The sequence below is a fragment of the Anser anser genome, assembly GCF_964211835.1.
Source record: "Anser anser genome assembly, chromosome: 4".
In the NCBI taxonomy this organism is placed as follows: domain Eukaryota; kingdom Metazoa; phylum Chordata; class Aves; order Anseriformes; family Anatidae; genus Anser; species Anser anser.
The window spans coordinates 34,459,091-34,476,048 of record NC_139724.1 but is presented as its reverse complement, the minus strand read 5'-3'; the positions used below and the strand labels follow the sequence as shown (position 1 = coordinate 34,476,048).

Here is a 16,958-nt window from a genome sequence, read left to right as displayed (position 1 = left end):
ATTAACAGGCATAAAAAGTTTCATTTTATGAAAACTGGAATATTTTGTACTAATTGTATGCTTGGGATATGCTTTCAGCATGGTGCTTGTATTTCTTGAAGTCTCTAAGTACAGGATGGCTATGTGGTTAAATTGACGCTCATAGAATATAGCCTTAAAACTTTTGAATTCGAAAAGTTTTTCCTATATAAGATAAATATTGTCAAAACATAGGCTTTTGTTGTTTCATGTAATTTTAGGAGCTGTTCTGGAATATTTTTGCTCATTAACAGATCTTTTTTTCTTGTGCTTTTTGTAATTTCAAAGAAGGGTTCACATTGTGTATATGCCAGCAGTTTGACTGAACACCATAAATTCCAAACACTGAGCCTTTTATACAAATAAGTAGAAGGGAGAAACTTGTTTTTCCTTTTTTAGTTCTGCATTTAATTTCTAAATATAATAAAACTTAATTGATTTTTTTCCCTCAGACCTGGAGAAGTAGCCCTGAAATCAAACCATTGAATATGTAAATATACAATGCTCTGTTTTGGTTGTAACTATATGCATGTAAGCTCCTGTGCGTGCATTCAAAACTGCAACATGTTTCATATTCTCATATCCATATCAATATTTATTTTGCTTAACTGATGCTGGTTAAAGTCATTTTCTGTCTGTGAGTTCTTTAAAAGTGGAATATTTATCATCTGTTTATAAAGTGTGAATACTTAACTGAAAAGCTTCAAAGGAGGACTGTAGTAAGAACAAAGAAAAATAAAAATGTAGCATGAAGGGCGAGTTTCACCAGCGATATACATTTCATGCGATCCTGTTAACTCCAGCGAGATTGCATGGGAAATCTATCAACAATGAATTTTATGCAACGTATTTAGAAATCAGCACTGTCATTTCCTTACTTATTTCTACTTGGACACATCCATTGGTTAGGTTAATTTGAAAAGTTTATCCAAAGTGTCTGGTATTTATCCTTCTATTTACTTGCCATTTTTCCTCATGTAGTCTTTAGTTATCTTTATTTTCCCTTCTTTCTTTCATGCATGTTCAGAGCTGTTTTAATAACTTTTCTCCTTAATGTCTTTTTCCTTTGTGTCAAATATATGAGTACAGTAAAGAGGGGTGGCCACTACTCCAGTGCATATTCTTCAGCAAAATCCCCAGGTGAGCCATTACTGTTATGGCTGTATATCACTAGTGTGTCTCCTTCCTTTCCATTCACCTTTCCTCTGCGTCTGTGAATATTTCCAAGCTTGTAACACATATTTTGCATTCGGTGAGCCAGAGACTCTAGTGTTTTTACTAAAGTAGATCTTTGAAAAAATATAAGTGATGCTTTATAGTTGCTGGACATCTGCTAATGGCGTCAACATTAAATTTGTGAAGGTATAATCTCACTGCAAGTAGAGGAGCATTCTGAGCAGCAACACATTCGTATTCTAAAGCATGCAATAACAGAAAATTTGAACCAGTGCAAAAAGAAAGGGGGAAGAGCTGACAAAAAAGCAGTGCAAAAACACGTGCCACAGTTTTTCATTTTATTTACAGTTTCTTACTCTCCTTTTTCTTCTTTTGTTATTTCAGCCTAAGTTCTAAAACAGTGAGAAACTTCTTTGGACTTTCAGTTCAAAGTGAAAGTATGTTTGTCATTGCTTTAAAACACTACAGCTCTTAGAACTAATGTGTGCTTTCATTAGCAAATAATTTGTGACTTTGGACTATTAGAATTTAACTATTTAAAGGGTATTCATAGTTTTTTCAGTTTTCAAGGTTCTGATATGGTAAAGAATTGTCACCTAATATGTACAATTTGAAGAATAACAGAGAAGATATTTTTCTGTATGTTCAGGCCACTACATGTGTAGTAAGAAACCTCAAAAGAACTTATAGTTAGAAAATAGATAAGAAAGGTAAGTTTTGCATACACGTAAAATAGCAAATCAATAGCAGCAAACAAGTTTAAGTGCTAAAAACAAATACAGGTGACTTATGTGTTTTGTGGTTTAAAAAAAAAAAAAGTACTGCTGTCTCAGTAGCAGCTGGTTGACTATCTGTACCTGTGAAATTTTTACATATACAAAGGGCCAAGTCCAGCTTTTACCGTTGTGGTTGTGTACTAACTTGCATGAAGTGGATCATAAAAAGCATTCACAAAGCTGTATCTACAGGCAGCTCTGTTAAGTATGAAGCTCAGCGGAGTGTACAATGTGTGGTAGAATCATAGAACAAAATTTGTAAAGGACATCAGGAGGTCATCTAGTCATGCCCCTGCCAGACTTGTCCACCAAGTCTAGCTAAGATACCAGCTAAGAGCTGGAGTACTGTGAGGGTGGGATGTACTTTCCTAGAGAGTTATGAGAGAAAAGATGATGTTGATCAGCCAGTCTCACGGGTACAGTTCAGTGGTTCTGTCAGTGCTTTAAAGGAGAATAGTGACTTAGAAACAGATAGAGATGTCTTACAGTGCAGCCCTCAATGGTCATACTCAGGAAATACTGACTTTTCAATAAGCTTTATAAAAAAAATTTGTGAATAAAGAAAAATTGTTTTGCTCCTGTAGTAATAGTTGGTCATTTGGAAGCAGATTCTTCAAGTGAAATATCTGATTTTTGTTCATGAACTTTACAGATCAGAATTTACCCAATGGCTAGAGCAAATTGTGTATGACCTTTCAAGAATAAGAAAACATAAGATAGCATTTGCTAGTCCTTTTCATCTTCATACTTACAAATTCTTTATAAAACGATGAAGTGTTGATATGCCCAGTTTAAAGAAGGTTATCTAAAACAAAGTGATGAAAAATAGTGTATTTAGAGATCTGCAGGAGGGACGTAGGCTCCTAAATTCCTTTAGCTTCTTAAAAAATGCACTTAAGCTGCATTTTGCTATTTGCTATATGCAGCTTTGCTATTGCTCTTGCATGTAATGCTTGTTAAAGTCAAAAGTAAAATTATCCTAAGAATACCAGATGCTTTTTGCATAAAAAGAAAAAATAAACCTTAGTCCTGTAACAGAGCTGCGAACGTAAATTGAACTTTTAAGATTTCAAGACAAACTTATTCTGTATCTAAATGCTAATTAGTGGTATCTTAACATCATACTTGAGAGAGAGAGACAGTTCTGGACAACAGGGATTTGTGGAAGCTACAGTGCCATCAGCCTGGCCTAGTGATAGATAGACTACCTATAGATAGACTGCTTAAGTAGAAAATGTGGTATTTAGAAAGCATCTTCAGCACTCAGAGAATGTTGGGGTACTAGGTTAATAGATAGTTGTAAAATAAAGTCAATAATGTTCATTAAGAAGTGATGTATAACCTGTGATGGACTCCTGAGTGTGTAAAGAATGTGTGTAGATGTAACCATTATTTACTTTGTAGCTAAACTTCTATTTGTCAGGGTTCCTTTTTAAAATTTCTTTCTGAAAAAAAAAAAAAAGATTCTTCAGCAGGAATCAGCTGTGAAACCTTTTAGCTCTTAAATTTCTGCCTAGTGTTTTTCCTCTCCTAGGAAAAATGAGGTTCAGTTAGAGAGGAAATAATGTTGCATCATATTGTGCATTGTGTGTGATGAACAGTATGTTATTTTCATAATGAAATTCATCAGTCTGTTTTTTCAGAAAAATACAGGGAGTAACCTAAATGTTACTCAAATCACTACAGATACAACAGGTATTGTATCAGACCTCCCTGGAAAAGTGGACTTAAGATGAATGAATTCCTGAAGTCAAGAGGGAAAATATTTAATGTTTTCATAAAATACTACAAACAGATACTTGAACTTCTTGGAAGTTCAGGAATTACCTACTAGCTTTTAGGTGCTGGTTTGTTGTTTGTTTTTTTTTTTTTTAAACTAAATCAATTTTTTCTGAACTTCTAGTCAAGTTCCGTATCAGACAAACAGCTCGTACTTCGTTTGCCTATTTTGCTTAAAACAAACAAACAAAAACTTAAAAAGGAAAAAAAATACAAAAAGGGTATGTTCTGTGAAACATTCCACCTGAAAAGTAATCATTGATACAAAAAGGAGAGGTGGACAGTTCAATGTATGTGCTTATGAAGACTTTCTCTTTCCATAGTTTATTGTGCTATATCACAATAAATTATGGAATTTAAAGAGATTATGGCTATTATTTGCCCAAAGCTCTTCCACTGGCAAAGTACAGAGTAGGCTTTTTTAAACTCTGGAATGGCAATGTGTTAATTGTCTGTTGTCTTGGTCTGATATCCAGCCACATGGGTTTTGGGGGAGCAATTGTGTGTCACGTGAGCATATAATTTATTCCTAAATGCTGATGAGTCTGTTTTGATCTTTGTATGCAGACTTGAGTATATTATGTTTAAAAGCAAGTTAGGTGTTGTTTTTTGTTTTATTTTGTTTTGTTTTCCTTTTACTCATTTTTTCTTTCCATTTGTTTGCATTTATTGCTTTGGCTAGTTAATGGAACCCCAAGCAGTCAATTGTCCACCCCAAAATCTACAAAGTCCTCCAGTTCTTCACCAACAAGCCCAGGCAGCTTCCGTGGACTCAAGGTAAGTAGCAGAACCATCAAAAATACTCAATTCCCTTATTAATTAAATGATGTATGACATTAGCACTGAAGAATAGAAAGAGTTATAATTCTGTAGGGCAGCCTTGCTAGTATGATTGTTGAGTTAAGGTGGAAAAGAGAGCTGAAGTAAGATTTTTGTATTTTGTCTTAGGCTTCCAGTATGAAACTCAGCTTAGGGAAGGTTGAGGGTGGTGATGATGGCTTGAATATGTCAATTTATCCTTCAAATTTTCCATTGTTTTGTAGATTGCAGAAATTCCCTGAGTAATTTATATTCCCTTAGGCTATTTAAATGTAATATCATCTTCCGGATACCTTATCATCCTGTAGTATTGATCAAAATTTCATCTGAAGCACCCCTCTTCATCCACGGCACTCAATTTCACCACTTAATGCGATCTGAAAAGCATGTGAGGTGTTCCTTTGGGAGTGTCCTTTTGTCTGGCAGCTTTTTCTCTGTGTTGCACCAAAAGAATTCTCCTCTCCTACTTAAAAAATGGCAACATGTACAGTTCTTAGAGGCTGCTCTGAGCCTTTTGCTTGGTGAAATAAAAGGAATGGTCTGGAGCACAGCAGAGCTGCATTGTGCAGCTGTCCATTCAAGGAGAATTTTCTTATGAAATCATCAATTGCAGCCTTTGTGGAAGCGCACTAGATGGTTCTTTCTCTGATTATTCTGATCAAGTAATAGCTCCCACTGGTGAACACAACAGTTGTGAAGAGGCTGTACATTCTGCAGAAAACTGTTGTCTTAATTAAGGGACTGGCAAAAGGACGTGATTTGAATAGTATTTAGTTTTGGGTTTTGACATGCTAATTGTTGCCGCATCTTTGTCTGTTTTTCAAGGAGTAGCACACTGACTTCTGCCAGGCTTCTGTGATAATTTTGAGAAAAGATTTTGATTTATATGTTAAATTTCAATATATTTTTAGTTGTTTGGTTCATTGAAGCAATTTAGTGTCGATGATCTGTACCATTCTGTACTCTTATCTCCAAAGCAACATGGATTGGTCTTTCTCTTTTAAAGCATTTTCAAGAGCAGTTATAGTTCAGACATTGAAAATTATAACTGTGGTCTTAAAATTTTTCTGGATAGCTCTCATATAAAATTTACACAAAGCCCTCAGCTTGTCAGTGCTATATTTAACACATGCTCTTTTTTCTTTCTTTAGTGAAACTACAAGTTTAGAAACTAGATAATTTGGTTCATTGTTTTTTTCCTGCACTGTCTAGTCTGCTTTTAGCAGATTAAAGCTCCATTAAGAAGCAGATAATTCTGTTAGTAACAAGCAATTTTCAGCAAAGCGGACATGTCGTACTTCCCCTTCACTGTCAACCTCACTGAAGTAAGCTCTTGTACATTTTCATTTTGGAATTTCATTGGTGCTGGGTATTAATGGGTTTTCATGTCAAATAACTCATTCCTCTGGCCAAAGAAAACATCAGAAACTAATTAATCGTCTTGGACCTGAGGTAGTGAGTACCTCTTGTTTTATCCCATTGGGGTGCATCTTTTCAGTAGGAGGATCCCAGCTGCGCTCCTGAGACTAAAGACAGAGAAAGTTAGCTGGTGAATCTCAGAATAAATTCCAAAACAATCAAGTGCACCACACAGTTTCTTGTCTAGAACATAACGTTCTAGAAGTAATACTTTTGTATTACTTAATCAACATAAAACCAGTAACATGGAAAGCATGGTTTTATGCAAAACCAGATTGTTTTAAGAAAACCGTTATTATTTTTGTAGGATTGATCTTGGTCAGTCTGTTGAGGGAAACAGAGAGAAAGCAGAGATCAAGTTTAATATTTTGAGATTATTGCTTTACTCTATTGTTAAAGAATTCCTTGTTGCTAAGACTACATCACTGCACAGACAAGTAGTCCGGCTTCCTGCACTTATTTAAAGAAGGTGCCATGACAGTTGAATGAAAACGTAGATATAAATAAATACTGTGGCAGACAGTGAAGGAATAAAGTATATTTCTGAGATTTTTGGCTTCGAAAATGCAGTATTGTGGCTGCCTTGTTGTTTATAAAGCATACATGTTTATTTTTATAGAACATGAAACAGGAACACTTAGAAAAATGTCAAAAATATGATTTTTTGTGAGCTTGAGTTAGCAGGAAAAGGGAACAAATCCTGTAGAGAGCAGGCCACCAGAGCAGCTGCACACAAACTGTCCTTTATAAACAATGTTGCATGGAAAGACAGAGCAAAATAAAATACATCACTATAGATTAGAAGCTGGCTAAGTTGTTTGAAGATCAGCCTAGTGCTAGGTATCAAGGCAGTAAACTTATAAAAGATACTGATTGTAACAGCAATTTTTTTCTCAGTCTCAGACATCACATCTTACATCATATTCTCTGCATGCCACTTTTCCTTTAAAGTAAAGTCTTTTCAGTCCCCAGGGATTCCTTCTGCTTTACAGCACTTTATCAGAAGTGGTATGCTCAGGCACAGAATCTCCTTGCAGGAAACAGTCCTGATGAACAGCCTATCTTTTAAGAGAAGGGCTTTCCTTCTGCCTCTTTTTCACTCTCCAACTAGAGTACCCTTGTACTATTAATTGTTCAGTACATACAGTAGGCCAGCGTGCTGTTCAACATCCCAGTTTTGCAGAAGTGTTTAAAAAGATTTTACTGGAGTCTGAGGTGACATTGAAGTCCTAGGATTTTATGCTATGGTTGCAGAATAATAAAAACTACAGAATTTCCCCACAACCCCAAATAAATGCCTTTATCCTAGTAAGTGAAAAATATGGATATTGTCTTTTGAGTACAGATGAGTAAATAAATAAGGATACTCATTAAAGAAGCACACACAGTTGTGTGCTGCTATGTATTTTTGTTATTGTTTATTTTTAACCTCACAATTTTAGCCCATTACTAAGCATTTGACTTTGCAGAGAGTTTGTTTCAAGGTAAGGATTCAAATATAAAAAGTAACAGGTAAGGGCATGAGGTAAATGACTGCTCTGTATGATAAGCTTTTTTGAGCTAATGTGCTGAGCTTTTTATCTTTCTATTAAGTTTTCTATGGAGATTAAAATTTGTTCATGGATTAAGAAATAATAGTAATACTGCATTAGTTGGCACAGGACAAATGACTGAGGAGTCCTTTTTCTGTTCTGTAGACAGGTGACATGGTTTAGTGCTCTTATTTGGTTCTGTGTGTTTATAGTCTCAGATATGTAATGCCATTAGGGGTTACTGAGCACGATTTTTACCATAAAAATGATCAGTTACTGGATTAAGTATGAGATTTTGAAAAGTGGTGTTGCAATATTTTTATGCTTACTTGAATGCATTTTGTTGTTCCCTCTTGAAAATAAGTACTATGAAGTCTTGACATCTCTTTAAAGAAATAAAATTGTACTAATAAAGAAGCTTTACATTTAAGGCGTTTCTTAGAAACCCAATGCTAAATAATAGTGTTTGAATTTGTCTCTATTACTTTTTTGACTGATTGACCAAATGACCAAAGTGAAAGGGTATTAAAACCCAATCCAACAAATAACATAAGCACTTGCTTAACTTTAAGCTATTGAGTAGTCCCGTTTACTTGAGACTGTTAATGTACTTAAAGTTAAACATGTGCTTAAGTGATTTGAGAGATTAGTACCTTACCTTCATCAAGGCTTTAATCTTCAGTATTGTACACGTGTCTATCTGTTAGCAATTGCATATTAAGAATATTTACAAGGAATTATCCAACCTAGGCAACAGCGGTTCTCTGAGGAATTCTTTACCTGTTGCCCGTGGTGAAGTTACAATTCACCATCCTTCTTGCTCATAGAGCGGATGAGGAGTTGGATAATCTCTGCTGGAAGGGAAACTGATGTTTTGCACTCAGTGTTAAGTCCTCTCACCTCTGTCTTACGTTCACTAAAAGCTTTACATAACGTGACGAAACTCAAAATCTCTTTAGGAGAAAGGGTAAATCTTGACATGATTCTTCAGTGTTTCCAGAGCCAAGAAATAAAATGTATGACATAATAGATATGAAATACCATGTATGCTCAAAATAATGCTAGCAAAATCACTAAGTGTTAATTGGCTATTTTATTGTTACAGGTATAGCTCCTTGATACAGGTGGGCTACTGGTGATTTTGAGTTTCACTTATGAAGTTCTTGTATATAGTTTCTGTCTTACAGATTTTGTTAGTATTGAGCATTATAATAAATACCAACAATATCTAACTAGAAATACTGATTATATAAATATGATTTCATTTGTTTCAAAATATCCTGTTGCCCTTTTTTACCACAGCTTTTCACAGATGAGTTACAGTGACACTGTGAAAGTGTTCCCAGATTTCAGAGAATACTTCTACAAATAGTTATTTCACAATTTCACTAAAATACTTGTAGTCTACAATTAGATTCACCAGCAATTTTAATTCTTTCATGAAGACAGAGAAAGCTTCTTTGAGAATATCAAGTTTTTCTAAAGGCTTGAGAGTTGACATTCTCTTCTTAGCTGTCAATTGAAAGACTACCTTAGCAATGCCAGATCAGACCTTGAGAAAAAGTTAACAATATTAGACTTTTGCTCAGTTTGGACAGATAGACTTGGAGGATTTTACAGGACCTTGAAATATTAGTAATAATATTTGTGTATTTCTGACTAGAATTTTATAAACAGAAGGGTGTGGGTGCATGTACACATGTGCCACACAGATCTGTCTGTTTAGCACATTATGAATGTGCTGGAGGACAAAGGCATTACATTTAGTGTATATCAGACATAGTATGAGGCTGTTGAACAACCATAAGAGGTCTGACTGAGGTCAAGGAAGCACTTGCATGTACACGTACAGGACTTTTGTAAACCTAGCAATATGATGGCAAAAAGTCTTCCATTTCTATCCAGACAGGCAAAACAGACCGTTAGGTGGAAAGCTGTAACATTACAGAAAAACATGCTCTAGAAGGCACCATCCAATGTATTTGCAAGAGGCTGCCCATTCAATATGTAAAAAGCCCAAAACATTTCCACAAATACCTGTCACAGACAATTAATCTACCACTGAGTGCAAAGGTTTGTCAAATAAGGTACCATTCTACTTCAAGAGAATATGGGTTTATCCTATGTGTAGACTTCCTCACACTCTTATAAAAAATAAAATCCTACCAGATATATAGTTACATGGTTTTACTTTATCTCCCTCCACCTTTCCATTTTAAATACAAACACTAGATTTACTTTTTTTCTGATGTACAGTACTGTTTTGACTCAAAAGACTTACTAAAAGTCATCTGTACTGGACCAGTAGACGCAGCATAATTAAAATGAAGACTGACAAGCTGCTGGTTTTTTTTTTCACTCCTAAATCGTAGACTCAAATTCCGAAACAGATCTTAAGGGACCCCGACCAGTCCTTCCTTGCTACTTATCCATCATGTTACATTTGCATACTCATTTCAGTTCATGCTCTTGGACTCTGTGATGGTTTAAAGGCTTTTTATAGGTTTTGCTTGATCTTTTTTTGTTCTTTTGATTTCTTATCATTAACTTAAAAGTAGAGAACCTGATAGAATATCTGGCAGGATGCAGCTGTCTGGCACCAATAGACACAGCATACTTCATATGTCTAAAAAAAAAATCCTACAGTGCTTTAATTAGTATTTATCTGTTATGTATTAGAAATAGGTGTTCTACTGTGAATGAAGTAATAATGTTGTTTAGGGGGTCATCAAACAGAAGAATTCTCCTGTGGACAGGACTGGATATTAGTCATACAGAATTTAGACTTTCTCTGTAGAGAAAACTTTTTGTTGTTGTTTTTTCACCATGTTAGCATTGAAACTTCTTAAAGTACAAATTATATTTTGAGGTAAATTGTATACATGGACAGCATGCTAGAAATTTCTTCTATAAAAGAATTTCATTCCTTTAAATAGTTTTAAAGATAGGTTTGCCTACTTGGATACCAGAACCAGTTTGAATAATGCAGAATTTTTAACAGATTGGATATTAGCAGAGATGAAAGGAAGAATGCTAAATGCCTGACGGTTAGTTAACGTCAAGGTACAGTAGCCATGTTAGGTACTAGAGTACGTGTATTATATTCACAAATATGACAAAAAATAGTGTGAGTGTTTCTGAGAAAATGGTGTGTCATATTGGTAAACCTGGTGAGATGAGCCACAGTCAATCTTATAAAATAGTCTAGAGTATAGAGAAATGTGTTGAATACTTTTGTGAGCCTGAAAAAAATGGTTCCACAGAAAAATCATCTCAGTGTATTTGTGTGGAAAAACAAAACAACAATACAGTTGGGCAGGTTTGCTAGCAACCTTTTATAGCATATTTAATTACTCTGTAAATTGATTTGCAACTAGTTTTGAAAACTGTGTTCACTGAGACGGTATCAGTATCTCTAACAATTGTATTGCATTGTGCATTTGGCTCTGGCTGTGCTGTTGAAACAAATTACTTGTGGGGAGACAACCTGAGGGAAGTAAAGGCAATGACTGATATGTCTTGTATTGCATAATGCATAATTAATAACAAACACCACATGAGCGACTGTCAGCATTAGGTGTTCATGGCCAGTAGCATCCCCATTCTGAGGTGACTGGCTTATTTTGAAGACGTTGCTGCTCTAAATTCCGACGTGAGCTTTTGAAAACAAGAAGTCAAATTCTCCCTCAGGTCTGAGTTTTCTAGGATTTGCATATGAGTGAGAGGGTAGATTTAAGTCCTGTGCACTCTGAATTTATCATGTGTAAGGGGAGCAGTATTTAAACAGAGCAGTAGTGCTGTGTGGACTGGAATAGAGGAGAAGGAATTGTTTCCAAGTCTAATCTGCAGTGTGATCATAGATTCCATGCATATTCACTAGTATAGTATCAAAGCAGCGTGTATCCTTTTCTCATCTCCTTGCTAGTTCAGGCATGACTAGTGAACCAGTCAAGTGGGATACCAACAGTGGAAGTTACTCCAAATACTACGTCTGGTTACTTAAATGATTAGAAATCACTTTCTTAATAATAGTTACTTAATTATGTGTCACTTGTTATCAATTCTGACCTCTTCCCAACCTTTTCTAGCTAATCAAGCACCTCACAGACATCTTGAGAATTTATTTCTACTGTGCTATGACACGGGAGGGAAATAACTAGTCTGGTTTTGCTGCTGAGAAACTGAGACCCCCCAGACCCACAGCTTCCAAATTACTGGTAGTGTGGGTTTGCTCTCATCTCTAGAACCACGAGGTAAATTATTGGCAGAGCTAAAGTTAAACCTACTGTTTCAGGTTCTGATCCAGCATCTCTGCCACAACAGTAGCAATAAACCTTTTCTTTTTCTTATCCCTCTTTTTTCCTGCTCCTATTTGCTTCCTTCCTGTAAACACTGTGGCAAGAAGGAATGTGCCCAGTCGCATTCTAACTTGATTACAAGGATGAAGGAAGTTGGAAATGTGGGCTAGGTATTCCCTTGTATTGTCACTCACTCAAAATCCAAAATAGTCATCGGAAAAAATATTAGTGATCTAACGCTTTGCAGTGATCTCTTCTGTTATCCCTGCTTCACGCTTGAAGAAGATGTGACTGACGGGTTAAGAAACTGACTCATAAATTTGCATCAATGTCTTTTAACCCAGTTGTCCTTGCTCCTGGACCTTGTTAAACAAATAGGTTGTTTAGAAATACAGCTACATTAACATAGCGTGATTTATGTTTTTTTAGCAGTGTGTAGTAGTAGTAGCTGCCTGGTTGCTGTTTGTTGCTACTTCTATGCCAAATGCTGGTAAACAGCATTGTTTTAGAGGTTCTGCAACATTACGTTGTACAGCTTCTAGTTACTGTACCTTTAGCTGATCTGGCAGTTCAGCTGCCACTAGAAACTTAAGCATTCATTAGCATTTCATGAGCCTTTAGACAATATCCCTATCTGTCAATTCAGTTCTTTCATTGACAATAGTGTTAATGATTTAAAATATTCTGCAGTGTAACCAGACAATGTCAGCTAAAATGGGAAATGCTGCATTTGCATTCCCGGTATCATGCAAAGCCATTTCCACAGACACTGAGCTTAAGGCAGAGAAGCATTTTAATCCTTGATGTGGTGAGCAGTGAGAACTATTATAATAGCCCATGAAGAAAACAAGGTACTGGAACTCAACAGAACAGCAAGAAATGCTACATAGAGAAGTATATTTATAGTGTAATATATTTAATAGAATTTATTAAATTACTAAACTACACTTAACTGTAATGGGAGAGTTTATAAAAGCAATGGTGCATAGAATAGATCCAGTATGTTTTAGTGTTCATTGCATTCATTCATATGCCTCCACTCCTTTTAAAAATAAAATCTGATTGTTGTGTATATCACTGGGCAGTATGACAGGACAACTTTGAGTGGAATTGTGAAGATTCAGATCGAGCACCAGTTAAGTTGTTAGTGCAGCAAAAGCAATTTTCTCCAGACTTCGTCCTTCAAAATCAGTTAGATACTTGTTTTTTTACACAGACATCTAGCGTGAAGGTCTTGTAGATGCCTTGAGTCTTTACATCCATAATAACCTAAAGTACAAACTGCTAAATTGTCTAGCACATTTGACTATCATACATGTTCTAGGCCACCTATACCAAAATTCTGTTCTTTAAATGTAAACTAGTAGGCCATGCAAGTCTTTCTACATCACCTTCCTAGTGTGCTTCAGTGCTAATCTGAAGAGGGTGTGGATTGATGGAGTTCAGTTAAGGAAACCTCTGACACTGCCATCTGTGACATAGATGTGTTAGAATACAGCAGGGACTGCGTTCTTGTGGCACTGGCCACTCAGTAGTTGTCTGGAGATGACTGTCTTTGGGTTTGAATTTATGTGAAAATGTATTTTAACCAGTATGCAGTGTATTGTAGTGATCTTGTTCCACAGAATGAGGACGGAAATGTTTGTGCAGTGGGAGGAAATTTTCTTTGTTGTTTATAGGCTTGCTGAAATGTGTTCGACTATTTATGTAAACAGGAATATCAAGGTTGCATCTCAAGTTGGTGAAAGTGTCACTGATGTATTATAATGAAGATGAACTGTGAGAAAGCAAGAATGAAAATAAAATGGAAGTGGAAAAGTAAACTGACTCTCTATAGGTGTTTTCAGGCTTTTTGAAAATTTGTAAATTTGCTGTTGTTTTCTCGAAATTTCTCCGCCGCCTTGTGAGTACTTTACCATGAGAAATAATAAGATCTTACATACTTTCATAGATCCCTCCACATGGTGGATCTTCTTCCAATGTGAATGGTATACCTGAATCACTCCGTTGCCAGAGTCCTGAAGGTAAGACACCAACAATTACTTTCCTTGCAAAATTTTTTCTCTAAGTAACAGTTGGTTCAGCAATGTCAGATGATTTCCAGTGTCTTCAAATCACTTTTTGTTCTGAGATACCTGATACCCTATTAACAGCCAATCAGAAAAATTGTTAATTGCATTTACTACATCAAGGCCGTAAAGCTAGAAAATAAATTTTATTCTTTTTTGTCAAATAGTAGCATATTACCGGATCCCCCTTTTCACTAGTCACTCTTGAGAATTTGAGTGATTTTGAACGTGACTTGTAGGGCATCACCAGAAATGTGTTACGGCTGGTTTGAGAGTGAGGTTCTCTTCATAACTGCATGTGGTGCTTCAGGTAGAATCACTAGGCCCACCAGCTGACCTTAGCTAAACTTAACCTTTAGTTCCTTAGCTCTTTAAATCAATGTTACTTCTTTAAAATTTTATTTTAAAGTCTTTTTAAATTTAAAAATACTAAAATAAGCAGCTATCAAACTTACATTTTGGATGTTTCATCAACAGTTAAGTGAACTTGAAGAAGTTCAACAGATAAAACATTTGGTGCGTTCTAAAAATGATCAAAGACTTGGTGCCTCTGAATCACTATTTAATTCCCGTTATTGTTGATTTATTTTTTTGGTATCATCTTTTATGGAATAAGAAATGTAGGAATCAAATTTCGTATTCATTGGTCGAGGTCTTATTGCCACATTAAAAGAAAGAAACAAAAGTGTAGCAGATGATTTCATCATGGCAATGGTAGAGCCTGCTTTATTCTAAAAAAAAAAAAGGGGGGAAAAAAATAATTGGATGGGATTATGCTCTTTATTTAATAAAGTTATTTTTACTTGCCATTTTGTTTTTTTACCTGCCTTTTAGATGAATCTTACTTCCATTTTTTGCTTTCAGTATGCAAAAATATCAAAAAGATACTTCAAAACAAGTGTTTTGTGTTCAGAAAATATTCTGTGTTCATTACTTTTAAAGTACATCCACACACAAAGTAATATTTGATTTATGTGTTCAAAGGTCAGATAACTCTGATTAGCCTTACCTTGTTCATTGTTATGTTCTTAGGTCTTATAAGATAAAAATAAGAGAATAAGCTGTGAGGAAAACAGCTTACTTTTCACTTCTGTTTTGTGTTTATGAATCCTTATTCCGTATCTGCCTATGGGGGATACATTACATCCTGCTGACACCTCTCTTCCTTCGTTACTGACCTTGCCTTTTTGCAGGTGTGAATGGAAACAAGTGCTTAGTGTCATCCACCATTCTAGAGAAGTATAAAGTTGGAAAGGTGATTGGTGATGGCAATTTTGCTGTTGTGAAGGAGTGCATAGAACGGTGAGCAAGGAAAATGTTCAGTAATGCTGTTTATTTTACTGGATAAAGCTGTGTATTAGCATAATTGCATGAAAAATGTGATGAGGTGAATACAAAGAGCAGTTGCAAAGATACGCCTATGCTTCAGGAGAGCTAGACATAGCACAACACACAGAGCTCTCTATGTGTTATTCCAGCAAAGGAATATGAGAGCAGCAGTGGAACATGGCTTTTTTATCCCCCAAATTAAGGAGGTATTACCTTCTTATGGAAGCTCTTAAGGAAAACCCTGTAGATCTTCAAGAAACTCCCTCTCACCACAGGTAAGGCTGTTGTGGCTGGCAGGAAATTTTATGTGGAATCTAAGCAGTCTCCCAGAGCACCTCAGCTCTGCCTCAGCAGTTCTGCTGCTGTAATATCCTACTGCCTGCTGCTTAAATGATTTTTCACAGCTTTAGGTAATACTGTGAGCAAAGTATTTTTAAAGGTATAGAGTCGGTGGCAGTTAGCCTGTGCTATTGACTCCCTTTTGCTTGCTTGTTCGGTGAGGTAGTATGGTGAGGAGCCAGGGACTTAAATCAGTCTTTCAGTATTCCAGACTCTGAAATATTCTTGTGCATGACTTCCCTTGGGGTAGGCAGGATACCTTTACAGACCTGTGCTGTATTACTGCTCTTCCCCTGCAAACTTTGTGTCACACTTTGCTGCTGGTGTAAACATAGCAGATGATGTGACTGTCACTTTCTCAGTTTATGTTTTAGAACCACCTTCTGCTATCTTCATCACTCCGAGAGTTATGTCAGCTTCCTAAATATTATGAAGAATCTCCAACTTGACTACAAGTACCAGGCAAATTCAGCAAATGTCTGTAGAAACCATAAAACTTACAGGAACAGTTTCTATTATTTGATCTCTGTCTGATGGTTTTCTTTAAAAGAAACATAATTATGAATGGAAACAACTCATTCCAGTCTAGCAGATCATAGCTTCATATACAGACACTCTTTCCGAGTCATCCAAATGATCCAAAAGGGTTAGGCAGTAAGGCTGAACATGCTAAGCATAGATGTATGGGTCTTACAATCCCTAACATTATGCAGCCATTACTGTTTTTCCTCAAGAGAAAGGTTTCCTGATACTGTGTTTGATTCATTTCTCTCCATTACTGAGGATAATATTGGCAGATGATATGCAACACAAATCTAATACTTCCTTCTGGTTTATAGCAATGAATGATGATCATTATTTTTAATACCTTTTTGAGAAGGTGATATACTAGCATCCAAGGTTTATATATTAAAGAATAAAGACTGAGGTGGCAGCTTCTAGAGATACTAGCTGATTACAGTACTGATAAAGAAAAAAAAAAAAAGTGACTAACAGTGATCTGAGTATGCTACAGTTACTGTTCCAAACAAGTTCCTATTGCACGTGCAGGTTTAAGATAATGCTTCTCGTCAGTGTCAACATCTAGATTCCATGGTCTTAATGCTTCTTTTTTTTGGAATGGTTTCTACCAAGAAACTGTGGTTCCACATCAAAGTAGAATCATTTCCATAGTGCATTAAAAACTGCAGGTCTGATACAAAAATTGTGAAAAGGCAATATAGCCAGCTGTGTTGAAAATTGATTTCTGTCCATTTTGTCTTGCAAGAAGCTACACATAAGAGGCTTGAGAGAAACAGTGAATGATGCTTCACAGTGTCTTCCCACACTCTGTAAGGCTGGCCACAAATCCTTTGTTATCCACAGAGTGAACAACATTCATAAAAGATATCAGGTTAAATGCAT

The 16,958-nt window shown here is 35.8% G+C and overlaps 1 protein-coding gene across 5 annotated transcripts in view; it reads left to right on the top strand.

Annotated features, from left to right (window-relative positions):
• Positions 1-16,958, top strand: part of DCLK2 (doublecortin like kinase 2) — an 86,617-nt gene that overhangs the window by 43,740 nt on the left and 25,919 nt on the right. For 4 of the 5 annotated variants that reach the window (XR_014584457.1, XM_083836365.1, XM_083836368.1 and 1 more), the window contains exons 5-8: positions 1,108-1,158; positions 4,432-4,526; positions 13,769-13,841; positions 15,080-15,188. Coding sequence is in view for 4 of the 5 variants with exons in the window: in XM_083836365.1 (XP_083692491.1) it covers positions 1,108-1,158; positions 4,432-4,526; positions 13,769-13,841; positions 15,080-15,188 (328 nt within the window). In the remaining variant the exon portion in view is untranslated. The remainder of the gene's footprint in view (positions 1-1,107; positions 1,159-4,431; positions 4,527-13,768; positions 13,842-15,079; positions 15,189-16,958) is intronic. The other variant, XM_083836366.1, reaches the window with a different exon arrangement.